At 43.1% G+C, this 23,263-nt stretch overlaps 1 protein-coding gene across 6 annotated transcripts in view; it reads left to right on the top strand.

Moving 5' to 3' along the window:
- The window catches only part of Meis1 (Meis homeobox 1), a 139,181-nt gene that overhangs the window by 74,784 nt on the left and 41,134 nt on the right, over positions 1-23,263 (top strand). For 4 of the 6 annotated variants that reach the window (NM_001436989.1, NM_001134702.2, NM_001436988.1 and 1 more), the window contains 1 exon segment: positions 3,925-4,070. The exons of the other annotated variants lie outside the window; for them this stretch is intronic. In NM_001436989.1, coding sequence (NP_001423918.1) covers positions 3,925-4,070 — 146 coding nt within the window. 6 annotated transcript variants of the gene reach the window in all.

The following is a 23,263-nucleotide window of genomic DNA, read 5'->3' as shown; positions in this document are numbered from 1 at the left end:
ATGGGAGAGCAGAAAGAAAAAAAAAATAGTTGGCACCTTAGAATCCAGCATCCAGAAGCACAGAGCCAGCCAGGTTACCGCCAATTAACCATAGCAAGGCAGGCTCCTCTGGAGTCCTCTGATAACATCAGAGCCTGTGCCCAGAGAGTCACCTAGGTGAGGGAAAGAAAGGAATGTGAGTGGCCTGGCCTCTTCTCATCAGAACCCGGGAAGTTGCAGGGAGTGGGTTTCCTGCATTAGAATATTACATCCATGCAGCGGTGTGCACGCGGGCAGCCACTGCTGCCTCTGCATAGCCAAAGGCCATTTGCAGGAGCCTCTGGCCCCTCAGTCACTGGCCTACTAGTTAATTGCCACACGGACTTCATGACACATGGGCAGATAATATGACATTTTCGGTTTCTGTCACTAGCAAACGCCACAACGTAGCTTGCACTAGTTGCTAAGAAGCTGTCAGAAACCATTAGCAGTTGGCTAAAGTCGCCCTGTGGCATTTCCTCGTAGCATCAGCAAAACGAGCATAAATCACCCACTGGAGCCCACTGCTACCCTAATGAGGCCGTAAGCTTGTTTATGGAGTAGCATCATTTTTATGATTATTTCCACCTTTTCAGTTTGCCTTCACTTGGCGCCGGGAGAAGTCAGCACCAGGAATGAAGTCGCTGCTGACATTTTACAAAAGGGCTTCAGAGTCTCTGCCTGCTGCCGTGTGGCCGGCCCAGGTTCTCCAAGTTTGTGTAGTGATCTTAAAAATAAAAAAAAAATAAATAAATAAAATAAAACAAATAAAAATATAAAAAAGGAATAAAAAAGAAATAAATCCTCCCGAGACAACGTCGAGGTGACTGTATCCAATCGCGGAGTGAATTGAAATTCTAAAGGTACAATTGACCATTTAGACTCTCCTCTGAGGTCGAGATGCTGTGAGATCAATTTTCAATTTTAGAAAGTGGAAGAGGTTAAACAATTTATTAAAATCTCTGAAAGTGTTTGCTTTTAGAATACTCTGTTTTATTATATGCTCTTCTCGGGCCCCCATCGTCTCCATTTCCCTGGCCGTGTTGAGAAGGAGGAAGGTTTATTGTTTTAGGCTTTCCGAACATGCACCAGTATTTACACTGGATTGAAAGCATTTGCTTCCAATGAAAATCTTGTCTTAGATTACAACCCGGCAGTGTAATTTCCCTCCCAGATGGGAGTAAAGTAGCTGTATTTGCCTAAAAACAGTAGGAAGAACAAACTGTGCATTAAGCCGGGGCTGTTTTTGGCTTGAGCTAATGATGTAACAGAAACCTTTTATTCAAGAGAGGTCACTGCCAGGGACTGAGGGGGTGATCTGGCTCCTGCCTGAAAGGCTTCCCCATTGTATCTCCATAAGTCTTCACTTAAAAAATCCTGTTCTTAATGTTTCTGCTCTCGTACAGCAGAAATAAACAGGAGAGGTTCTGGGCAGTGTTACATGTGGAATGCAGAAAGCCTCCCTCTGCTAATGGAGTAGATAATTCAGGTGCCCTCAGGGCGTGCTTTCAGGAATCCTCTTGCCCGAGGTAATAGGAAGCTAAGGCTGCTTTAAGGCCTTGATTATCTATTAATGCACAAAGCTGGGAAAAAGTCATCTCCACTGGATTATGGTGGATATTTCCATAAATTATCAATGACTTCTCTTCGAGGCAGGCACTAGACACTGCTTGCTAAATTAATCTGAAGGGGGTTTGAGATGGATAAAAAGGCTATTTTTGTGAAGGTGGAGACCTATCACGGAGAGGTGGGGAAAACAGTATTGGTAGGTTAGAAGCTTTTCATTTTTAATCGCTGAGCGAGTCGTTAATGTTTCTCTTCCTGGGCCACCTTCTGCATATCGAAGGTGGATCAGCTATTGCAAATGTAAATGCCGTGGAACCGTTCTCTCTTCTCATGTTTCTTTAATGAATTGTTGTTTTATGTGGTGAGTGGCTTCTCTGTAGAAGAGGCTTCTTTAAACACTGGACTTTCAAAGAACTTATTAGGCAAACCCAAGGGGGATTTCTCATAATCCTTGGTTATGCAAATAAAGGGGAGGCAGCATTGACTTAGGTGTGTGGGTGTCTGGTCCACCAGGGAACCCAACACGAGGGTGTCCAACCACGAGATGCTGAAGATCAGGACTTTCTCCTTCAGTTGGGTGGGCTGATGGCTTTGGTGTTGAGTGTCTTCATGGTCTTTTCTAAGGAGGACGCAGTCTATGAGCCCCGGAAACCCTCACGAGTTATATAGATGTTAGATGCATTAAACTTGTAGATGTTTTAATAAAAGTTTGCAGTACAAGAAGCTCTGTCAAAGCTTATGGTGTGGTGTAGCTGTACTAACAATCAAAATATTGGAATCTATCTGCTCCCGACTAGATGGAGTTTATCTCAGGACTCATCAAGACAACTGAAAGCCACCGTAGAGGGGAGGGTGTCACTCCTCACATCTTACAAGGGTGGGACGTGAGTTTTCTGATACAACAGTTTCGAGCAATTGAAGATTTGCAGTGTAACTGCTCTAGGTGACTAGAATGAGCAAGACCCAACCAGTGATTCTTATTGCACTGAAGACCTAGAGGAGCGACAGGCAACAGAAGAAGTGAAGCCATGTGAAAAAAGTCTAATGCGAGTTCCAATAGAGAGTATTCATCAGGCAAAGCGTACTAGCAAAGTGTCCAGCTCTTTGGGCCATAGGTCCCCAATGACTTCTCTAATGGGTTGAGTGTGCCCTGGGATGTAGTTGCTACTGCATTTTAAAGCCTGGTTACTGTAGCTCTTCGCTCTGGGCCCAGATCAATCAGTCCATTTCCAAAAGTCACAGACGGGGCCTCAGGTAGCTTCCCTCAGGTAGCTTCCCTGTGAGACTCAGAGCACAGATCAGGATAGTGGGTGGGTTTAGTCCATTGTTGTTCATCCTTTGACTTCGATTCAAAGATCAAAAAAAAGGTATTTCTAATGTAGCTCTTGTGACACATATATAGATAGATAGATATAGATATATATAAAACAATCCTGTGATTACATGAGTAACACTTTTATATGGCATTATTAAAGGAGTGCTGTATTACCATTTTACTGAGTCTCAGAGCTGAAGTATTTCCTAAGATAAACCACTCATGTGTCTATAACAAAAATCAGTAGAAATATTGGACCCTTTAGGAATGTTACCAGATGACCTCTCTCAGTGCGTGGTCCCTGAAGAAAAAAAAATTTTTTAGGAACTGCCCAGATTATAGGTGCAATGCAGTTCTAGCATCACTTTATTTTATTTTGATGGCAATTATTTTATAATTAAAGAACATGTCAGGGTTTTTCCTTTACGGAGTTTGCTCTCGTGGCACTAAGAAAAGCTATATCTCTCTTTTGAAGCATTCCATGACAAATTACTTATGTGATGGATTGCCTGCGTTTTCCCGTCCTGCTCCTGCCCCAGCCAGGCTAAAGATAGATCACCTGTGGCGGCAGTTGCTGTATTAAGTGCATCCTTTCACCAGTTGACGTCAGTGACTTTATATGGAGTTCAAACACCCAGGCAGAGACCCCCCCACTAACCACGCCACCACACTGAACCCCACAGTAGAGGTGTGACATATACTGGGATAATTACCATGGCAACAAAGCCACTCAAGAGATGGAGATTTCCCTCCAGTCCTTTTGCCTTCAGCACTGATCTTTGAAAGATTATATATATATATATATATATATATATATATATATATATATATATGCATGATTATTTGTGAGCTGAGACCTCCTTGTTCTTTCTCTTTGTCTTGGAATTTAAAAAAAAAAAGTACCAAAGAAAATACTAATCAAATATTGAACTGCTCTTTTGGTTTTGTTTGTATCCAAAGGCATTCTATTTGAATAAAGCATGTTAAGGTAGCATCAGTCAAAATTTGATTCACTATGTTTGCAGGTGATGGCTTGGACAACAGTGTAGCTTCCCCCAGCACAGGTGACGATGATGACCCTGATAAGGACAAAAAGCGTCACAAAAAGCGTGGCATCTTTCCCAAAGTAGCCACCAATATCATGAGGGCGTGGCTGTTCCAGCATCTAACAGTAAGTGGATTCTAAATGACGTATGTAAACTAAATATGGACAATGAACCAGTTTTGATAGAGGAAAAAGAAAAACGATCCCCCTGCACCTTCTCCATCCCTGTGTTCGCCATTTTTAACAAAGGGCTAGCACTTGTTTCCTAGACCCATACCCTAAATCAGGAGCTTCATTTGAAGCTCACTATTGTGATTGCATTGATTTTCCATAAGTTATAAGGCTTGGGAGCCCATGTGCACTTGTGGTTTTTATGAATGTATGCTAATGAAATGACATTGCTTTTCCAAGTGACTCTGAAGCGCCTGCAGCTACTACTCACTAAACTTTCTAAAAAGAAAGCAAAACCCATCCTATAGATGGTAACTTGCGTGACCACTCTAGGGGACCCTCCCAGTGTTCGTTCTCCAGACCATCTACTATATTTGGATGGCGAGATGGTCATGTAACTTGCTATACAGGGGCTTGAATGGACCCTTCCATTACGACAGGAATGTGGTGAGTCACCTCAGTGAGAGTTGTCCCTGCAGTTAAGAGTTGTAAAGGAAAACAGCAACTCTTCCTGTGCAGTCCCCTGGGACATCTGGAGCAGAGCAGTTTATATTTCTGTGTGAGCGCTGCTCTTTTCACTGTGGGAATTCTGGAGATGTGAGAAGCTAGAGACTCGGGGCTTTACACCAAACCAACATGGTGCTTGTTTAGTGTGCTGATTGTTCTGAATGAATTTCATGCTCAAAGTATTTACAATCACAATCTTCTGGTGGCCATTTTGCAAGCGTATGTGGGCTTTTCGGCATTTAAGAAAGATGCCAAAATAAAAATGTACGGATAAAATAATATTCTAAAAGTGTGTTAAAATTGTTGACCAGGGCATTTTTCAATATTATGGATGTAGGTTAAAGTAAGAGTACGTAGATGAACAGAAGTTAAAAAATTGTGACTTTGGCTTCAATAGGTTCACTATTTTAATCTTAGATTGATTTTTTAAAAAATCTTTTCCCCCCTAAAAAGCCCAGAGCCTGGCAACTCTCACTCTCTTGCCCAGTTTTCTGGCCATGTTCTTCAAGAGGAGTTCTGGTCTAAAGGAACATACTCAGTTGTATATAAAAGAACCATTAACTCTGCTATGCTGGATAAGTGCTTCACCTCCAATAACACTCAAGGATATAAATTAATCCACCTTCTCCAGCCCTGACGTATGAAATAAAAACCAAGAGCTGTTGCAAAATCTAAAAAACGATAGTTTCCTCTTCTTCCCATCGTGATTCAAAAACACGGTCTAAACCAGTGGTTCTCAACCTTCCTAATGCTATGACCCTTTAATATAGTTCTAGTTGTGGGTGACCCCCAACCATCAAATTATTTTTGTTGCTGCTTCATAATTGTCATTTTGCTACTGTTAGGAATCGTAATGTAAGCATGTACTATGGAGGATGGATGACCCACAGGTTGAGAACCATTGATCTAGACGGTGTTGAGTATTTTCAAGAAAAGTTCACAAGATGGTTAGCACTGGAAGCTACTGGATCACGACACCATGATTATTTTGACAACATATCTGCTTTCCTTAAAAGGATCCTGATTTCATTACTTGTCTAAAATGTGTTGCGTATAGGTAAATGGCTTGTGTAATTTTCCAACTGATGATTTTCAACCATGGGAGAACTAGAGAAGGAAGGACTGTGGTGCCCAAGGCAGATGATGGGAGCATTGTTTAGAGAAGAGGTGACAGCAGTGTGCTCTGGGTGCTCATGCTGGGATGCTGGTAGTTGTTATGAGAGCCAACTGGCTGTTCTGATCTGCAGTAGGAGTCAAATCAGGATGGCCCTGAACTTACGACCAAACTACTGCTATTTCCTATCTTAACAGGAAGAAGAGATAGATAGCCTCAGCTCCCTTATCAGCCTGAGAAGGACCTTTGGGGTGACTTGACTCTTAGATGTCCCTGAATAGAATAGAATCAAATATTGGTTAGGACAAATTCAGGAAGAGATAGGAGCAAGCTATGCTACTCATCTGCCACTTTTCCCAGGTTGTACTCCTGTGAAGAACCTTTCAGAGATCTATACTGTCCAAAAGAAATAAAAATCAAACAGACACCAAATCCTTTCTAGTAGCATGGTTTTACCTATAGCATAATGCTCATGTGAACCTTGTGTTTCTGGGACAATTGTAATGGAAATTACCCACGAACTGATTTCTGGAGGCCTGGCTGGTTGCCCTCAGTCACTAGCATGGGTCACTGCCCTGGAAGAGAAGTCCTCCCTCCAGGCTTCTTGGGCTTTCTATGAATGTCTGTGGAAGTTGCTTTGCAGTTTCTACTGGGGACTTGCACACCCTGACCCACCCTGGCACCTTCTGCTCACAAAGAACTGTGGGTATTGAGAATGACTTCCAATAAGCCAGTTCCTCTGGTAGCATTTTTGAAAGGTAGAGCTATGGGGCGTGGAAGTTTTCACCCCTCTACTTTCCCCAAGGAGAATCCACCCTACCCCTGTAAAGGAAAGAACAAGTGGATTTCCATTTTCAAGGAATCTGCCCCCCTCCGCCCCTTTCTATATTTACAGAGACAATGTCCAGGGCACTTAGGCAGAGTTACGGTCAGGAGCTGATTCCAATAAATTCTATGGAAAAAGCAGTAGATGTGAAAGAGTATTGCCGCATGTCCTACCTGCTACTACTGACCCTATGGTAACTTCAAATCCTAGTAGCTCTCTAGGGACACTTAAGTCTTCCTTAGGAAAACTGTCACAGATTGTAAAACAATTGCATTATTTCTGTGTGACTAATGTGATTTATCTGGAAACTCCATTCTGAAATATTGCTCCACATAAAAGAGGAGTCAAACTCTGACCAATTAAAAAGTAGCAATAACTTTGGTAAATTATAAATGAATTTTTCTTAAATACCAAAAGGTGTTATTCTAAAAGCCGGAATACCCTGTAGAAAGTAGGTTGCTAGTCCTTTCTTTCTTTCTTTCTTTCTTTCTTTCTTTCTTTCTTTCTTTCTTTCTTTCCTCCTTTCTTTCTTTCTTTCTTTTTCTCTCTCTCTCTTTCTTTCTTTCTTTCTTCTAAAATAAATGGACGGATCCTTCTATTGAGTTTCCTCAGTTTAAAAGTTGAAAAGGCTTTCAAGCATTTGTGTGTCAAAGGCATAGAAAAGGCTTTGCAGCCAGCTGCAGGCGAAGGAAGCTTTGGTATTCACTTAGCTACAGGTAGATTTAATCAGCCACTCATGTTACTAGTCCAGAGAACTAAAGGCTGTTTCTTAGGCTCACAGACTAGCCATCTCACCTGCATGCTCATGTATAACACAAACAACAGAAGCAAAGGAAACCAGTCTGAGGCTCTGGTGATTATCCAGTCAATCCCTCCAGCTCAGACTTCCCAAACATTTGTCAGTGTTGATAAGTAGGGAAAGTCTCTTCAAAGAAACGCTTCCCCGCAAGAGAGAAGGCCGACGGACATGATTTAGGTAGTTAATAAGAGAGAAGCGGAAAGGAAATAGAAGCATTTATTCACGGAGATGCTTGTGTTTGCCTGAAGACAAACCCTTGCACACAATTACAAGCTATTTAATATCTCCATGAGTCAGAATCAGTTCAGGACTTATGTCACGTCAAGATATTTCCCCTTCTCCTGGGCATTGTCCCCAAAGTAAATGGCATACTACGTCTTTGGACTTCCACTGGATATGTTTCACATCCCATATCTCTTACTCCACCGTGTTATAGAGATATGTTCCTGGGCCACTAGGAATGAAGAAAAGAACAAATTCGATGTTAGGTAAAGCAGGGGCCTTTGGTTTCCTTACCTGATCATGTTGCATTTTAACGGTTTAGTTGAGCTAGAAAAGTGGTTAATGAAGGTCTTCTTCAGAATGTGCAGTGCCTGTGCGCTCCTGTTTGGAGCTCTGTGTATTGCAGGCATCCTAAAAGTGTGGAGGAGTGGAGGTCAAGACGAAGACTCAGGTGGAGAAAGTATTCAAATGTCAAAGGTCATTACTTGCCTTTAACTAGCAGCCAGTCTTCCTGTCTCCCCGTCTTTGCACCGATATGAGGATCCCCTCAGGTTAAGCCTTACAAATGTCGTTTCTGAGACGAAGACATATTTCCTATGTGTGCCTGATTCCTTTATTTGTTTATTTTCTGTGTGTGAACGCCTAGTCTGAAAATATTTTCATATGTGTGTGGTCAAATTCATGGCTCAGTATCTGATTTATAAGACTCTCCTCTCATGGACACAGCCAATGCGAGGGCTTGTAGAATCTTCCAGATTGAGAATGGTGTTTCCATAGAAACACTATTAGATGAAAAGTGCCCTGCGGGTCCGCCACCTCGCACGGAGCAAATGGGATGGGACTGGGAATTGATTGCTCTAGAAGAGACAGATGTTGTCCTCTGGTTCTGATCTTGGTAACAAGATCCATTGGAGGATCTCAGTGTCATAGCCTGGCTAACAGTTCTGGAAGGATCACCATCTAGACACAGCCATCAATTATTGCAGAGGGAAAGTTCTAATTATTATCCCAATGGCTTTTTTTTCTGTTGATCAAGGTAAGAGAGGGATCACAAGGCACTCCAGTATCCACACAGGGAGCTATCGGGTGACATTTTCTTTTCTCCTTACATTTTCATTTCTTAACAGCGAATATTCTTAGCTTGCCTTACCCACTCTGAAAGAAGTAGGGCAGAGTTCAGAAAGCAGAGCAGCAGGTCGTTGGAGTTTGTGAGAGCTTTACTTGAGATGTCAGTCAGGGTAATACAAAGTTGTGCAGCAAGGTGGTTTGTCTACACTAACCCCAGACCACTTTGATTCTCGTGTGCCTGGCCACGGGAGGTAGTTTATAATTAGAGCAGTCAAATTGCATGTGTGTGTGTGTGTGTGTGTGTGTGTGTGTGTGTGTGCCGCTACAAACCAAGGCTTTGCCTTGTGCTAAGCCAGCCTTCTATTACTAAGACATACCTGTAACCCACCCAGAATTCTGATTTTCTTCTCACAACTTGCAGCAATCCTCCTGCCTCAGCCTTCCAAGTGCTGGCATTGCAGATATGAATCATCACGCATCATCAACAGACATTAAATTACTACACTTAAACACTACTAGGGAGGAGTGAAGGCTTTTCCTATCAGATGTCTGTGGACCACATTTAAAACAAGCTCTTCCCAACCCAGAAGAGTTCCTTTGTGGTCCTTTCTATCCCCCTTGGACTTACACTTCCTCTGCCCATAGCTAGGTTCTGCTGGCACTAACTCAGGCTCAGCCGGCAAGGCTGTTTTGAATCTTAAGAGATGGCTGCAGCTTTTAAAGGCAGCCTATTCCAACTCTGATTACATAAGAACCCTGACTGCTTCTCGTCCAAGTGGGAATCACCTGTCTCAGGAGGAAAATGGAATGGATTATTTAATTATTGGAGAGACGGGAATGCCCTAATTACTCTGCGATATGCATCACATAAACTCTGTTCAGTCGTGAAGATGGAATTGAGGGGCTAACGGATTCTAGGGCAGCTGCCTCCTTTTTTCTTAGGTAGTTATTGAAATCCTAATGGATGGGTGATGAATTTTCTTAGGTCAGGTAAACTGAAAGGGCTACAGCTGGAGTTCTTCACCCAGAAGAATTGGAGTTAATACTAATGATCATTGTGAATTAGAAGATCAAAGGGGAGCACAGTCCTGTCTTCAAGTTCTTGCCCCAGAGGCCATTAGTGACCTGGCAGAGCCCTCTCCCAGCCTTTTCCCCCCCCCACCTCCTCCCATGGCCTGTTCTTTCTTGCCTACTCCTGGCTGTGCACCTTTGACCTGAAGTAATTATGCCCCGTTGATGAGGAGATAGAAAAGGGAAAACAATCAAATGTGTAAACAACAGCTCAACTTCACACAGGTACGCAGGGCTCACAAATAGGACGGTGTCCCATGCTCATTTCCAGCTGCGAGTGGAATGCTTGCCCGCAGATGGCTCAGTGCTTTCACCAATGGCCGCTCCCTTCTCAGGGGGACTTTTTGGTAGGGTCTAGCTAGCCACAGTTAACAACAGCTCAAAAATAAGAAATTCTCTTTCATTTCCAAAGCCAAGAAAGACATGAAGCAGATTTGGTTTCTCGTCCTGGATTCTAGGAATCAAACCCGGGACCTGCACATGCAAAGAAAGTGCTCTACCACTGAGCCATCCCCCCAAACCCTCTGCTGTACTCTTAATTGGGCTAATTAGATAAAGATTGAGTTTAAATCAAAAGTGTCCACGTGAGCTCATGTTATTAGGCTGCTTGTGGCTACACACATGACTGAACTGTAGCCATCCTTCCAACTTCAAAGCCCACGTCAGCAGCATGGCTGCCTTTTATTCCAATTAATGACGATACATTTTCTAAGACAAAATATCAAACATGGTCAACGAGTATGCATACAACCACTCCCCCTCGGTTTATCTTTTAGATTAAAATTGGGATACCACATGTTCATGTGTGAAACTATCTTCTCTTTTGTCCCCCCTGCCGCACCCCTAAACTAACACAATCTAGTCTTTAGGAATTCTGTGTTATAGAAGCCTGGCTGGTCACTTTCTCAGGGTCTGAGAGTCCTAGAAGCCAGCAATGGGATCAGAACCCATAATCCCAGTACTTTGGTGTTCCAGAGGCATGGGCAGAAGCTTTGAAAATTTCAGGGCAGCCTGGCTTCCTAGAGAGTATGTGCTACATAGAGAGCTCCTATCTCAAAAAAAATTCTAACCAAACAAAAGAGATAAGATCACTAGAAGGTACTCTGCCCTAAAGAATGGAGGTTTGACAAAGAGAATATCGGTTGGTTTTGTTTTTGAGAGGTAAACGATTTGTGTGGTTTGCTTTAGATTGGTTTGGTCGGTTGTTTGGAGAGAAGTAAAACTCTATGTCATGGAATTAGAATGCTGAGTTTGACATAATTGGAAACATCCTCTTCATCCCTCAGTCTTTCTAATGAAAGTAGGACTGTATATACTTGTTTATCTTTTATACTCTATTTGAATATGCATTTTTTCCGGAGGATAAAATTTCAGACCTCTGCCATCTCTGCCAGAAAGGTGACCCCTTTTGCTTTAAGTCTCTAAGTCAGTCATGTTAAGGTGCCTAGTTTTTCCATTTCTGTTTATGCCAGTCTGTTCACATCTATGGCTGTGAATAAGTACCACAACCTGTAAGAAACTGGGGAATGAAAAGGTTTATTTTAACAACAGTTCTTCACAAAGGGAATTTGGAGCAGGAACTGAAGCAGAGGCCTTGGAAGAGTACTGCTTACTGGCTTGTTCCCAAACTTATACTTGGTTACTTTTCTGATATAGCTCAGTCCTATCATAAGGCATAAGGGTGGTGCCGCCCACAGTGGGCTGGGCCATCCTACATTAATTAGCAATCAAGGAAATATCCACAGATGTGTCCCCAGGCCAATATGGCAGAGGAAGTTCTTCAGCTGAATTCCTTCTTCTTAAGCATATTGAGTTGACATCCAATATTAACTGTCATATAGCCCATGCCAGTAGCTAACCAAATATTATAAAGGTTTATTTTTTGGGTCACAAGTCCTCTTGATTATGGCTCAAGCTTACTTGAGTTATACAGAATAACTTGAGGTTGCAAATCTTATTTTATTGGTGCTCCAGTTCAGTAATGATAATGAATATTTAGTTTTCTACCAAAGTAATTGCTTGTGATATAGGCATCTCTGAGTGTGGAGGCTCAGGCCTGGGCACACTTGTGGGTATCAAGGATACAGTAGAGCCAAAGATGGTGGCTTATGACTGTAAGCCCAGTAGGCAAAGTGTTAGTCAGGAGGATTCGGAATTTGGAGCTAGTCTGAATGAGTTGCACAGCCAGATCAGCTCTCAACAAAATCAGCTTCTGGGGAGGGATCTCATTGGTAAGGAATTGGCTGAGAATAGATAAGGGTGTAGGTCCAAGTCTCAGCTTTTCAAAAACATCAACTCAAAAGTCATCGTAGCAGCCCTCCTGCTTCCTTAACCCCCTACCCAAACCGCAAAGCAACCCTATGAATGAAACAGGAAAATTATTATGAAGAACTCAGATGGGACACTTGGGACTCCTCTTTCTTGTAGGCCATCAGAGAACCTCTGGGCCATATGGGGATATGTCATGAAGCCTTCTGACATGGCAAAGCCCCTTCAGCCTTGCGTCCTAGAGGCACAACTAAATGCCCTCTCTCAACAATTACCACCCCGTGGCCATGGCTTCCAGTATAAAATATACTACCTGAAGACAGACCTTAAATAGCCTGATGTGTATAAACGTTAACACCCTAAGTTAGTTGAAAGCCAAGTGAGATTTAGTTGACCCACTTTTATATTAACTGGAATATTGGTAAATAGAGAATCTTGGTAACTACTTGAATGCGAATGTCTCATTGTCAATTTGTCTTTAAAGTAAAAATGATGAAGCCAATTTATTCCAACTTAACCATTGCTGGAGTCTGCTGTTTGATTCTTAGAATCTTAGTGGTCAGCTGTTATTGTTGTTGGAGTCCCTGAACCACCCCAGAGCTTCCATTGTCCCAGGACAAAAATGACCCTGAGAACTTGGTATCTTAGAAAGTTCAGAAGTCTAGAGGCCAGGAAGTTCATTGTTCATGTAAGCATTCACTCTGAAAGAAAAAGAAAAGTCACAAAAAATTAGTTTCAGGCCAGCTTACAAAAGTTTAGGAGTAATTCTTACATTTAAATGTTACAGGGGAGGAACTCCACAAAAATTACTACACACACACACACACACACACACACACACACAGAGAGAGAGAGAGAGAGAGAGAGAGAGAGAGTCTCTTCCCTTCATGGTGTTTCTTTATTGATTATTTTGCCATTGGATCATTTTGCCTTTTAAGCAGCTAGAGAAAAACAAATTCATCAATGCCCTGAATAAATTCTAATACCTTTGTCTGTGGAGATTTGTAATGGAACATTCTTCCACGCACAGTGGACTCGGTGCTGTAGGTAAGCAGATGAGTTTTCTCAGGCCAGAGGCTCAACACTCACTAAGCTTGGACCAGGGTCTCCTGACTTGAATTTCTATGTATTTCCACACGGTTGCCTCTCAAACACAAGCCAAATCAAACTGCACCGTTGCATCGTGGGAGTTCAAAGGTATAATTATAATCTTATCCCATAACTAGCTAATTAGTATATTTTTAAGTTAAAAAAAAAAGAGTGAGTAATGGAATTTGGCCCGAGATTTCCTGAGTGTGGCGTGATGATACCTGCTAACTGTGGGTCATGGATGGTCCTTTGGTTCCTAGATTATGCCCTACATATATTTACCCCGACTAAGAGACAAGGCTATGCCCACTGAAGTTTATGATAATCTTCATAATTTACGATTGTTAGAGTTTCAGATTCGAAACACAGTGTAACTACTCACCTTCCCCATTAGAGATAGGTAAATTTCTACCCATGCCTAACAGTGGTTTTAGGGCAAAGAATCTTCCTTCATGCAAATCCCAACTAACCCTTGAACGCAGAATTTAGCTCCTGGAAGACTTTCTTTCCCCCCTGACACCTAGTCAGGATGCCAAGGAGCTACGTCTTTAATTTGCTTTATGGAGATAGAAGGAACTGCTTATGCAGCCCCGATTACTCTTGGACCTACAACCCAACTGTCGTCTCTCAGCAAAGGAGGCTGCTAAACCCTCGAGAGAATTAAGCTGCTGCTCTGGGGTATGACACAGAGGGCTGATCGTTTTTAAAGCTGGTAATAACCAGAATCCTAAAATTCTTATGAATAAAATGTAATTTTAGTAATGTTTCCATAAACAGTGGTAATGGTGGCATTTTAGTCGGCAGTGACATTAGTCACATTGAAATTGCACCGCATCGGCTTTTAAATTACTCCACCTGTCTGTATGAATAGAATGTTCAGTGTAAAAGCAGGGAGACAGCTGCTGTTAATGTCTGCTTCTCCCTGTGCAGATAATGCCGGCAAATCTACATGCATAAAAGACTGGTTTGTGATGGAAAACGGTACCTGACCCCGCTGGCTCCCGAGTCACAAAGCAATACCTTTAATTACCAGTGGCTGTGTTTAGTTGTTGATATAAAAATGTCAGCTTCCAGGAGCATAACCTCAGGTTCACTCCCTCTAGTAATGTCACTGGCTGTACACTCTTTCTTTCCTTCCACCCACATCTGTCCTGGGCTGAAGGAGCATTTATCTTGATGTGTTTCAGAAACATGCGCGGCATTAACGCTTGAAAGAGAATACCTAATACCGCGCGAACTTGATTGATGAACTTTGGTCTCGAGGGTTTGTTTTAAAGATTAGTGGAGTTTTGGGTCTGTCTTTCTAAGCCAGGATAGAAATGCAGGATGCTGTTTATACCTACAAAGGACTTAGAAGCCATTTATCTACAGCGAACGCGCTTTCCTCTCCTGCGAGGATCAGGGGCAGGCGTTTCACGTAGCAGAAAGGATAATGAATCCTGGGCCTGGAGAACATCACGTGGTTCTCCTAGGTGTCCACGTTTCCGCTGCTAGATGATGGAGTTTACTCTCTAGAAAAGCCCATTCGTTCTCAGCCTTTTGGTGTATTGGAGCAGTTCTATTGAAATATAAGACCGGGCCAGGCGAGTGGATCCTCTGGTCTGTTGACAGCCACGTATTCGGCGACATGGCAAGTAGGAGCTGTATGTGTCTGGCTCATTGGCAAGCCTTCTTTCTGACTTCGTTCACACGACTGGTGTTTCCGTGTTTAATTTAACGAGGAGCGCGTAGTAAAGGGGCGGGGGGGGGGGGGGCTGCTGCCCGAGTTCCCACTGTGAGCGTGTTTTGCACTTGGCTCCCTGGCGACATGGCAATTTGTGAAATTACGTGATGGAGTCATTAGAGGAAGCTCCTGATTGTTTGCCATGCATGTGCGGAGAGGGTTTGTTACAAGGAGGGAGGGGGAGCAAAAACTAGATTATTACCCTGGCAAGTTGGCTCAAAGATTCTTCATTTATTTGTAAACAGAATATTTAGTGACCGCATAGGAAGGAGCTGTAATCACCAGCTCATAAAGAAACCACAGCAGAGCCCTTGCAGCTTCGCAGAATGCTCATGTAAAATTTAAGCTGGGAGGCAGAATCCCTGTTAATGTAATTAGGATCTAATTTACCACCCTTTGCACACAGATGTAATAATGTCTAGATATTTATTCTATCTTTAAGCACGTTACATATACCTCAGTGCAGCCGTTACTGAGCAGAAACAGGTGTGCGCACTTTCCTAATTCATTTTTACACTGTAAACACATAGCGATTAAAGGGAAATATTTACCAAAAATGAGGGGAAGGAATGTCTGCAAATGAGGCAGTAATGGACAGTTGCCCTTTATGTACTGATGGATTTCTCAATGGTTAAGTAAATTAAAGCAAATGCTAGAAAAATCAATAGGCCAGCATAGTCTTGGTTTTGCCTCATAGACTTCAGGACAGAATGACAGATGCGGTATCTATGACCCATTTAAGTATTAATGCTTGAAAAATTGCTTCTGCATGCAAGGCCGTAAGCTTAGAAACATTCTGTTATATTAAATTACGGACAATAGTATTTTTAAGTGTATGTGGAATTTGTCTCTTTCAGTTAGGCTGGTCTTATGTGTCGTGGTGATACTGGAAGATTGGCTGTTGCAGTAGCTCAGTTAATCAGATGTGAATATTCCTGCATGGAAATGTCTTCAAGGGGTTCTAGTTGAAAGGTGTAAATGATGTATTTTGAGTGGATGAAGTGAATATGCTAACTAACACTATACACGGAGACCAAATTAAATTTAATTAAGGCATAGATACTCAGGGCCTTTGGAAAAAGCCTGAAAAAAAAAACACTCAAATATGGCATACTTCAATTAATTTCCGAGCTACAAATGTTATCTTTTCTATTTGAACTAGCACAAATAGCCCGTTACATAGATTGGCTGTCACAGGGTGTAGCATATTAGAATTAATCTAAAGATTAGAATCAGCTTCTGGAAATATACAGATGCCTGTTGTGTATCTGTTGTTTACAACACAGAACTGTTCCCTTTCACGGTCATTGTTCCTGTTTCGAAAAACAATTATACCAGGTGCAGTGCCACACACCTTTAATCCCAGCACTCAGGAGGCTGAGGCAGGCAGATCTCTGTTCAAGGCTAGCCTGGTCTACCTAGCAGGTTCCAAGACAGCCAGAGTCACACAGTGTGAGACAAAAAGAAATCAGTTACCACCTTCAAGATAATTTATGTCATGTCATAGTATTAGTTTGTTGACTTCTGGGGGTAGGAGACAAGATGAGAGGCAGACTCATGTGGACTCGCTCGTGAGAGAGTGTGCTTGTGTTGACATTGTCATGTTGGTGGCTTGCAGTGACCTGTTCACCTTCTTGTTCAGTCCCCACCTTGGTGGTTAGTGCTTCCCTTCCTCCTTTATCTAGAATAGGCAGATGTGGTCCAGGCTGCCTCTGCGTTTTGAACATCATCTATAAAGTTGATGCTATGTTAACTGAGGTGACACAGTGGAAAGGCACTGAACAACTGTCTATATTCTTAATAGAAGACACTGTCATAACTTTTGTGTCTATACAGCTTTTATAATATATAATCATAGCATCCCCTTGTATTCGTGCCACGAGGCTTACATGGAGCACACTCGGAAAGTCATAGAAGCATAAAGAACGGCCTTCGAAAATTAAAACATCAGAAAATAGGAAATATGACCAACTTGACGATTCTTCATCTAGGTTTATAGAAATGATCCTTAACATTTTAATACACACTCAAATTATCTGGGGGAATCTCTTTGAAAAGACATAAATGCCGATTCAAGGATAGGGATCTTTGTCAAGCTTCCAGGGGTGTGCATTTTCTTGGTTCACTGGCTGTACTTTACCTAGCCAAGATCTCAGGGACATAGACTGAAAGACAGATTTTAAATGGAAAGGTGATTTCTTGATTTTCCTACTCCCCCAACCTTCGTTTTAAGGCCCAATTAGTTCTTTTCATTGTATCAGTCAGAGCAAGGTGTTTCCTTTGCCATCCTCAATTGTTTTTCAGTGGAAAACAACAACTTCCCTTTGGGTATCAAATAGCTTTCACGAGTACACCAAAAACTCCAAAAGCTTCTGTTTGTCCAAGGTCACAAAGAAATGAGAATCAGGTTGTCTAGCTTGTTGACAGTGTCCTTGGACATCCTGGGCAGGTGGAAAGGTTCAGTGTAGGTCTAGTGACACTACGTCCTCCCATCTCCCCTCAGCGTTCTGGGGATGGTGTCCAGAGCTGGAAGCAAGCTGTAGTGTGAGGGCAGAGTGTGCAGCGGTTGTTGACATCCTCACAATCCTGCTTTGTCCCTGGAGACTGATGGCTTTTGTCAGTCTGTCGTCACTACATCAGTAAGTACTGAGACAGTGACATGTTTTGGGGAGAATTGTGTGCGTATTTTTGGTTTCTTCTGTGGTTGAACTTCCGACTTACGCGATGGCACTCTGAAATCTGTACCATCCTGGAAAGTGAGTTTTTTTTTTTTTAAATGATCATCTGAAAAGTCAGTTCGCCCTAGTTTGGCTAAGATTTAAGGAATTATGGTAAGCAGCAAGTACCTATTAATCACTGTGGAGCAGGTAAATTTTCACTCATTAGGGTCACATAGTGGATGGAGTTTCTTGAAATTAGGTCATTTATTTTGGTCGAAGGCATAGAGGATCAAAGGTCACATGGAATCCAAAAGCCATTAGTCAGGGTTCTTTTCTAGACCCTTTAGATGTCATTGTATGAGTCACCCGTGGTAGCCCGAGTCTGGCCTGCTGTCATGGACCTGGCAGGGTGCCTACTTTATTTCCAGTTTGCATAGATAAAAAGCAGAGCAGCTACTCCTGGAATCACTATAAAAATAAGCTTACATCAAATCTCCATTTGAAATACAGTATGCCTGTGCCCCGCAAGCCTCTTCTGGGGCAGCGTGGGATCTAGACACTGACAACAGGGAGAGGGACTCGCATTTCATGGCGATGCAGATTATCCTTTGTTTAGGTGCGAGCATTTGTCCTTCGTCCTGGAATTAGGAAAGACCCAACCTTTGTAAAGAATCATAATGATAAGCCACTCGGCCGCACATTTTAATTTATTAATAGACAATAAAGATCAACGGATCAACTTTACCAGGGCGTGTGTGTGTGTGTGTGTGTGTGTGTGTGTGTGTGTTTGTGTGTATGTGTTTGTGTGAGTGTGTGGTGTGAGTGTGTGTGTATGTGTGTGTGCACATGTGTGTGAGTGTGTATGTGTGTGAGTGTGCATGTGCCAGTGTGTGTGTGAGTGTGTGTGTGAGTGTGCGTGTGTGTGTGAGTATGTGTATGTGTGTGTGCATGTGTATGTGTGAGTGTGTGGTGTATGTGGTGTGTGTGTGACTGTGCATGCGTGAGTGTGTGTATGTGTGTGCATGTGTGAGTGTTTGGGTGTGTGAGTATATGTGTGTGTATGTTTGTGAATGTGAGTATGTGTGTGAGTATATGTGAGTGTGTGTATGTGTGTGTGTATGTGTGAGTGTATGTGAGTGTGTGTATGTGTGTGTATGTTTGTGAATGTGTGAGTATATGTGTGTGTATGTGTGTGTGTATGTTTGTGAATGTGTGTGTGAGTATATGTGAGTGTGTGTATGTGTGTGTGGGTATGTGTGAGTGTATGTGAGTGTGTGTATGTGTGTATGAGTGTGTGTGAGTATGTGTGTGTATGTGAGTGTGTGTATGTGTGTGCATGTGTGAGTGTGTAGGTGTGTGAGTATATGTGTGTGTATGTTTGTGAATGTGAGTGTGTGTGTGAGTATATGTGAGTGTGTGTATGTGTGTGTATGAGTGTGTGAGTATGTGTGTGTGTATGTGAGTGTGTGTATGTGTGTGTGAGTGTGTGTATGTATGTGTGTGCATGTGTATGTGTGTACATGTGTGAGTATGTGTGTGCGTGTGTGTGCGCGTGTGTATGTGTGTGTGTGCGTGTGCATGCGTGTAGCTATTCCCTCAGTGAGGCCACTTGGCAGTAATGAGTTATGAGTAGCAGAAGTACTGGGCAAGAGATTTTGTCCAGTCAGTTCATTTATTTCCCCACGGAGCCCATGAGTGTCAGGCCCACACCCTGAAGTGAAAACACCATCAATTGCCATGACGACAGGCACCCAGTACCTCATCCCTGAAAGTTATTCGTATCTGACTAGGAAGTGTAAGCACTCAACAGCATTCATCACTTGAGTGTTCAAAAGGGACCAAGGAAATGTTGGACCGAATATCTAAGGGAAGTAAGGGCAAGCACACGTGCATGAAATGACATGTATTTGAATTTTTAAGAATCGAGCTATGAGCATGTATCCTATTCGATCTAAAACAGATTATTATTGCCTGGTTAATTTGCACGTGATCCTACCATGAATGATTGTGTCCCCATTTTACAGATGAATGAGAAGGCCAGAAAGCGTTAGATAGCTAATAGAGATCTGTGTATACAATGAGGCAGGGGCCATAACTTCCAGTCTCCCAGAGCTCCACTTCCATGCCCTGACATTTAAAGTTATGACTTGTTTCTGTTCTTGAAATTGCCTTGCATACACACTTGATGGATGAACATGGAGAGAGGCATCCTTATGACCTCACTAGGGCCCTGGCTTTGCCACAGTCACTAAAGCATGAACACCATGGTTAGATGGTCACCAGACCCGTGCAACTTAAATTATGCCTAGATGTTTCTGGTTTTGATCCAAGAACTTCAGGGGTGTGTGTGTGTGTGTGTGTGTGTGTGTGTGTGTGTGTGTGTTGGTGGGTTTATGTTCGTGGTGGAATTAATGTTGGGCCTTCTCCAAGAATGCCATATTCTTGTTTGGTTTGATGAGAGTTATCCTTATGAACCTAATCCCACCACACAGGAGCTTGAAAGCGGAGTGCCATAAATTATAGTTAAACTTAACCATGGGATGACAAGGTAAATAGAGCCATTAAAATTTCTCTATGTAAGTTCAAATGCTTGGTGTGCACCAGGAGCTTCCTAAGCTCTCTGAGGAGTGAACGAGTGAACGAGCAAACTGTGCAGTGTGTATGAACAACCAGAGTGAGGAGAATTTAGGGTAGAGGCTTCTGACACTTGTGAGAAATGGGTGGGTGGGTGGGAGTGAGTCCTCAGTAAAGCGAGGGTGCCCTGTTAGAAGCTTTTGCTTTCTGATCTCCAGTGAAGGTAGAAATGTGGGTGGAGCCATGGTTCTAGAGTGTGGGGATAGAAGTGCAGAGAGAGGAAGTGGCAGGGAATGGCTGCTTTTAAAGGCTTCATCCTGTCAACGCCCCAGCCCCACCCCCACCCTCTGCCGAAGGTGACTCCGTGATTCAGGAGTTCTGCTGGCATTTCTCTTTCTTCCTCCCTGCTGATTCTTCCTTCTAAACACTTCTTCTCAGGGCCATTAGGCCTGTGTCAAGCTTCTGAGCTTTCTCTTTCTCTTCAGTAGCCCATCTCTCACACTGACCCCTCGTTTTTTCCAATAAGACATTGTGTGTGTGTGTGTGTGTGTGTGTGTGTGCGTGTGTGTGAAGCAAAAACCTGAGTCTTCTTCCACTTAAACGTTTTAGTAGTTCCCCGCTGCCCTGCAGATAGGAGCTGAACATTCCAGGCTAGCTGGTTGAGAGCCCACACCCCTCTCTTGCCTTTCTCACCCATGGCCCCCACTGAGTCTTGCACTTTCGCACAGGTACTGGAGGGCCCTGTCCTCTGCACCTAACTTGGCTGCTTGATGCCTCTGTGTCACTTCCATGGCCCCTCCTCCCCTTGACACTTTCCCACATCCTTCATCTTGTCTCCCTGTCACTGAAAGGGGGAAGTCCTTCCTCGTCCTCCACAGAAAAGAGGAAATACTTCCTGCTACCCGTACCCTGAGGGCCTTGCTGAGATTCCATAAGAGTTGTTACCCTTTGTGTGTGAGTTGCCTCCCTATCCAGAAGTTAAGATCTTACCCTTCAGCCTTGGGCTTTCAGAGACATAATGTTTCGGTCTTTGTCCCCACCCCCACCCCCCCCCCCACCCCACCCCCCCCCCGACCAAATAAATAACTAAAATTTCAAAACAGTATAAACCAAACTCTGAGAGTTTTAGAAGTTTGAAGGGTTGAAAATCATCCTAATATAGGGGTTAAATGCTACCAGCAACCATTGAAGGATCTATTTTAGACATCTGGAGGGTGATATTACTTCGTGGTGTGTCAGGAGGACACGGCCTTGAGGAAGCCAGAAGCAGTTGAATTTTGGATGCAGTTTGGGCAGGAATCTCAAGCAATGGCAACACACCAGGTTTTCTTTCTTGGACTTTTTTTGTTGGTTTTGAGACATGGTCTAGCTTTATAGACCAGACTGCTTGTTTTGCCCAGAATAACTCACAATCTTCATGCCTCAGCCTACCGAATGCTAGGATTATAAGCGTGGGCCGTCACATCCGCACCCTGGTTTTCCATTTTTAATATTGAAGAGAAGGGAAATTTGAACACGCTTATGAATAAAATCGGCTGTTCTTATGTAACTTGTGGATGTGTAGTATAATCTGGCAACAGAGGAGAGTGGCCTCTGGAGATAAACGTCAAGAGGAGATCGCTGGGAAACTGGCAATGGTGAGGAACACAAGGGTGAGGGACTCAAGGGACACAAATAACAAAACGGTCCATCATTAGAATGGCATTTCAGAAGGACAGTCTAGTGGTAGGTAGGAACCAAGGAAGGGAGAGAAAGGTGGGCTCTGTGCCCCTTCTGGATCTTTCTGCGAATAGAGGGAAGGGGATTAACAAGTATCTAGGAAACAAGACTGGAGCTGGAGGAGAAGGAACTCACGGAGAAGGTTGTTGGGAGTGTTGTAACAGAACAAAGAAAAAGGAAATGGAGAAGATTAAAAAAGACTTTCCCAGTGCAGCTGAAAACGAGGTCCAAATGGCATGAGATGCCCCGCCCCCATGACCCAGGAATCCTAGTGAATGGTGAAATAGCATGAGATGCCCCGCCCCCATGACCCAGGAATCCCAATGGTGAAATAGCATGAGATGCCCGCCCGCCCCCATGACCCAGGATTCCTAACAAGCAGGATCCAAATATCTTTTGTCACATGTTGAAACAAAAGTAAATGATTTTTTTTAACTGAATACTTTTCCAACAGAAAATAATTGCTTCGTTGTTTTTAATAAATTAATTAATTGGTTTTTGTTTTCGGTCTCTTAAAAATGACTGCCGTGGAGAAATTCCACTGAGCTCCAGCCTGAGCCACCTAAGCTTGTGTTATCATTTCTAGACTGATGAACTTGAGACAGCATTCAAGGCTTTATCTCACGACTGTAGGAAGTTACCATGTAATTACTGTATACGATCTCTCAGGGTTGGTCCTATGAGAAGTTTGCTAGCTTGTTGATAACCTCTGCATGTAGATTCCATGAAAACCACACAGATGTATATCCTCTGTTCAGATAATTTTCTTTTGCCTCGCCATAATAACTGGGGGTGGGGGGATAATTTTAATGAGAGCAGACACAAGCAGTATTTAGAAGACATCTAAGGTATGGAGTGCGGTCTGGTGCATGTGATCCCAGGTGTGGTTCTGAAATCATGCTTCTGCCAGAAGCTCGATTTGAGCACTGGGAAAGGGGGATCCTGGACGTGGACAGATCCTGTTAACTTTACAAGTTGACACTGAATTGATCTTGACACTCCTCCAGAACAGTCTACCATTGTCATTCTGGTCTGATAGTAGGTGACACACACCTGGCTTTGTGAAATAAAAAAGACACCTCGCACATAATGACCTGCTCATTGTCTTATAGAAAGGGCAGTTGGCTCAGTGTAGTGATATCATGGGATGATGTATGTAACGCCTGGGAATAGATAAGACCACTGATGTGCAAGCTGGCTAGTATGAAATGAGTGAAGGAGTGAGGGAATGAATGAATGGTTTGTCTGCCCTTCAAGCATCTATCAGAGAAAGAATTAAACATTGGTTTGCCATTCGACCCTCCACAGAAATTCCATGGCGGTTCCGGGAAGCTAAGCCTCCGTAGCTCGTTTATTGAGTATTTCTGCCCTTGTCTCTGAGCTGACCACAGTGCCATGCCCAGACAAAGCATAAAAATGACGGTCATTTCTAGGACACATAATTGAACATTAATACTCGGTGACACTGTCGAAAGAATGATATGTCAACCTGACAGGGCCTGGGTGCT

This window comes from Rattus norvegicus, chromosome 14, assembly GCF_021556685.1.
Source record: "Rattus norvegicus strain SHRSP/BbbUtx chromosome 14, alternate assembly SHRSP_T2T, whole genome shotgun sequence".
Classification (NCBI taxonomy): domain Eukaryota; kingdom Metazoa; phylum Chordata; class Mammalia; order Rodentia; family Muridae; genus Rattus; species Rattus norvegicus.
The sequence above is the reverse complement of the archived record's forward strand: the minus strand, read 5'-3'. Positions and strand labels throughout refer to the sequence as shown.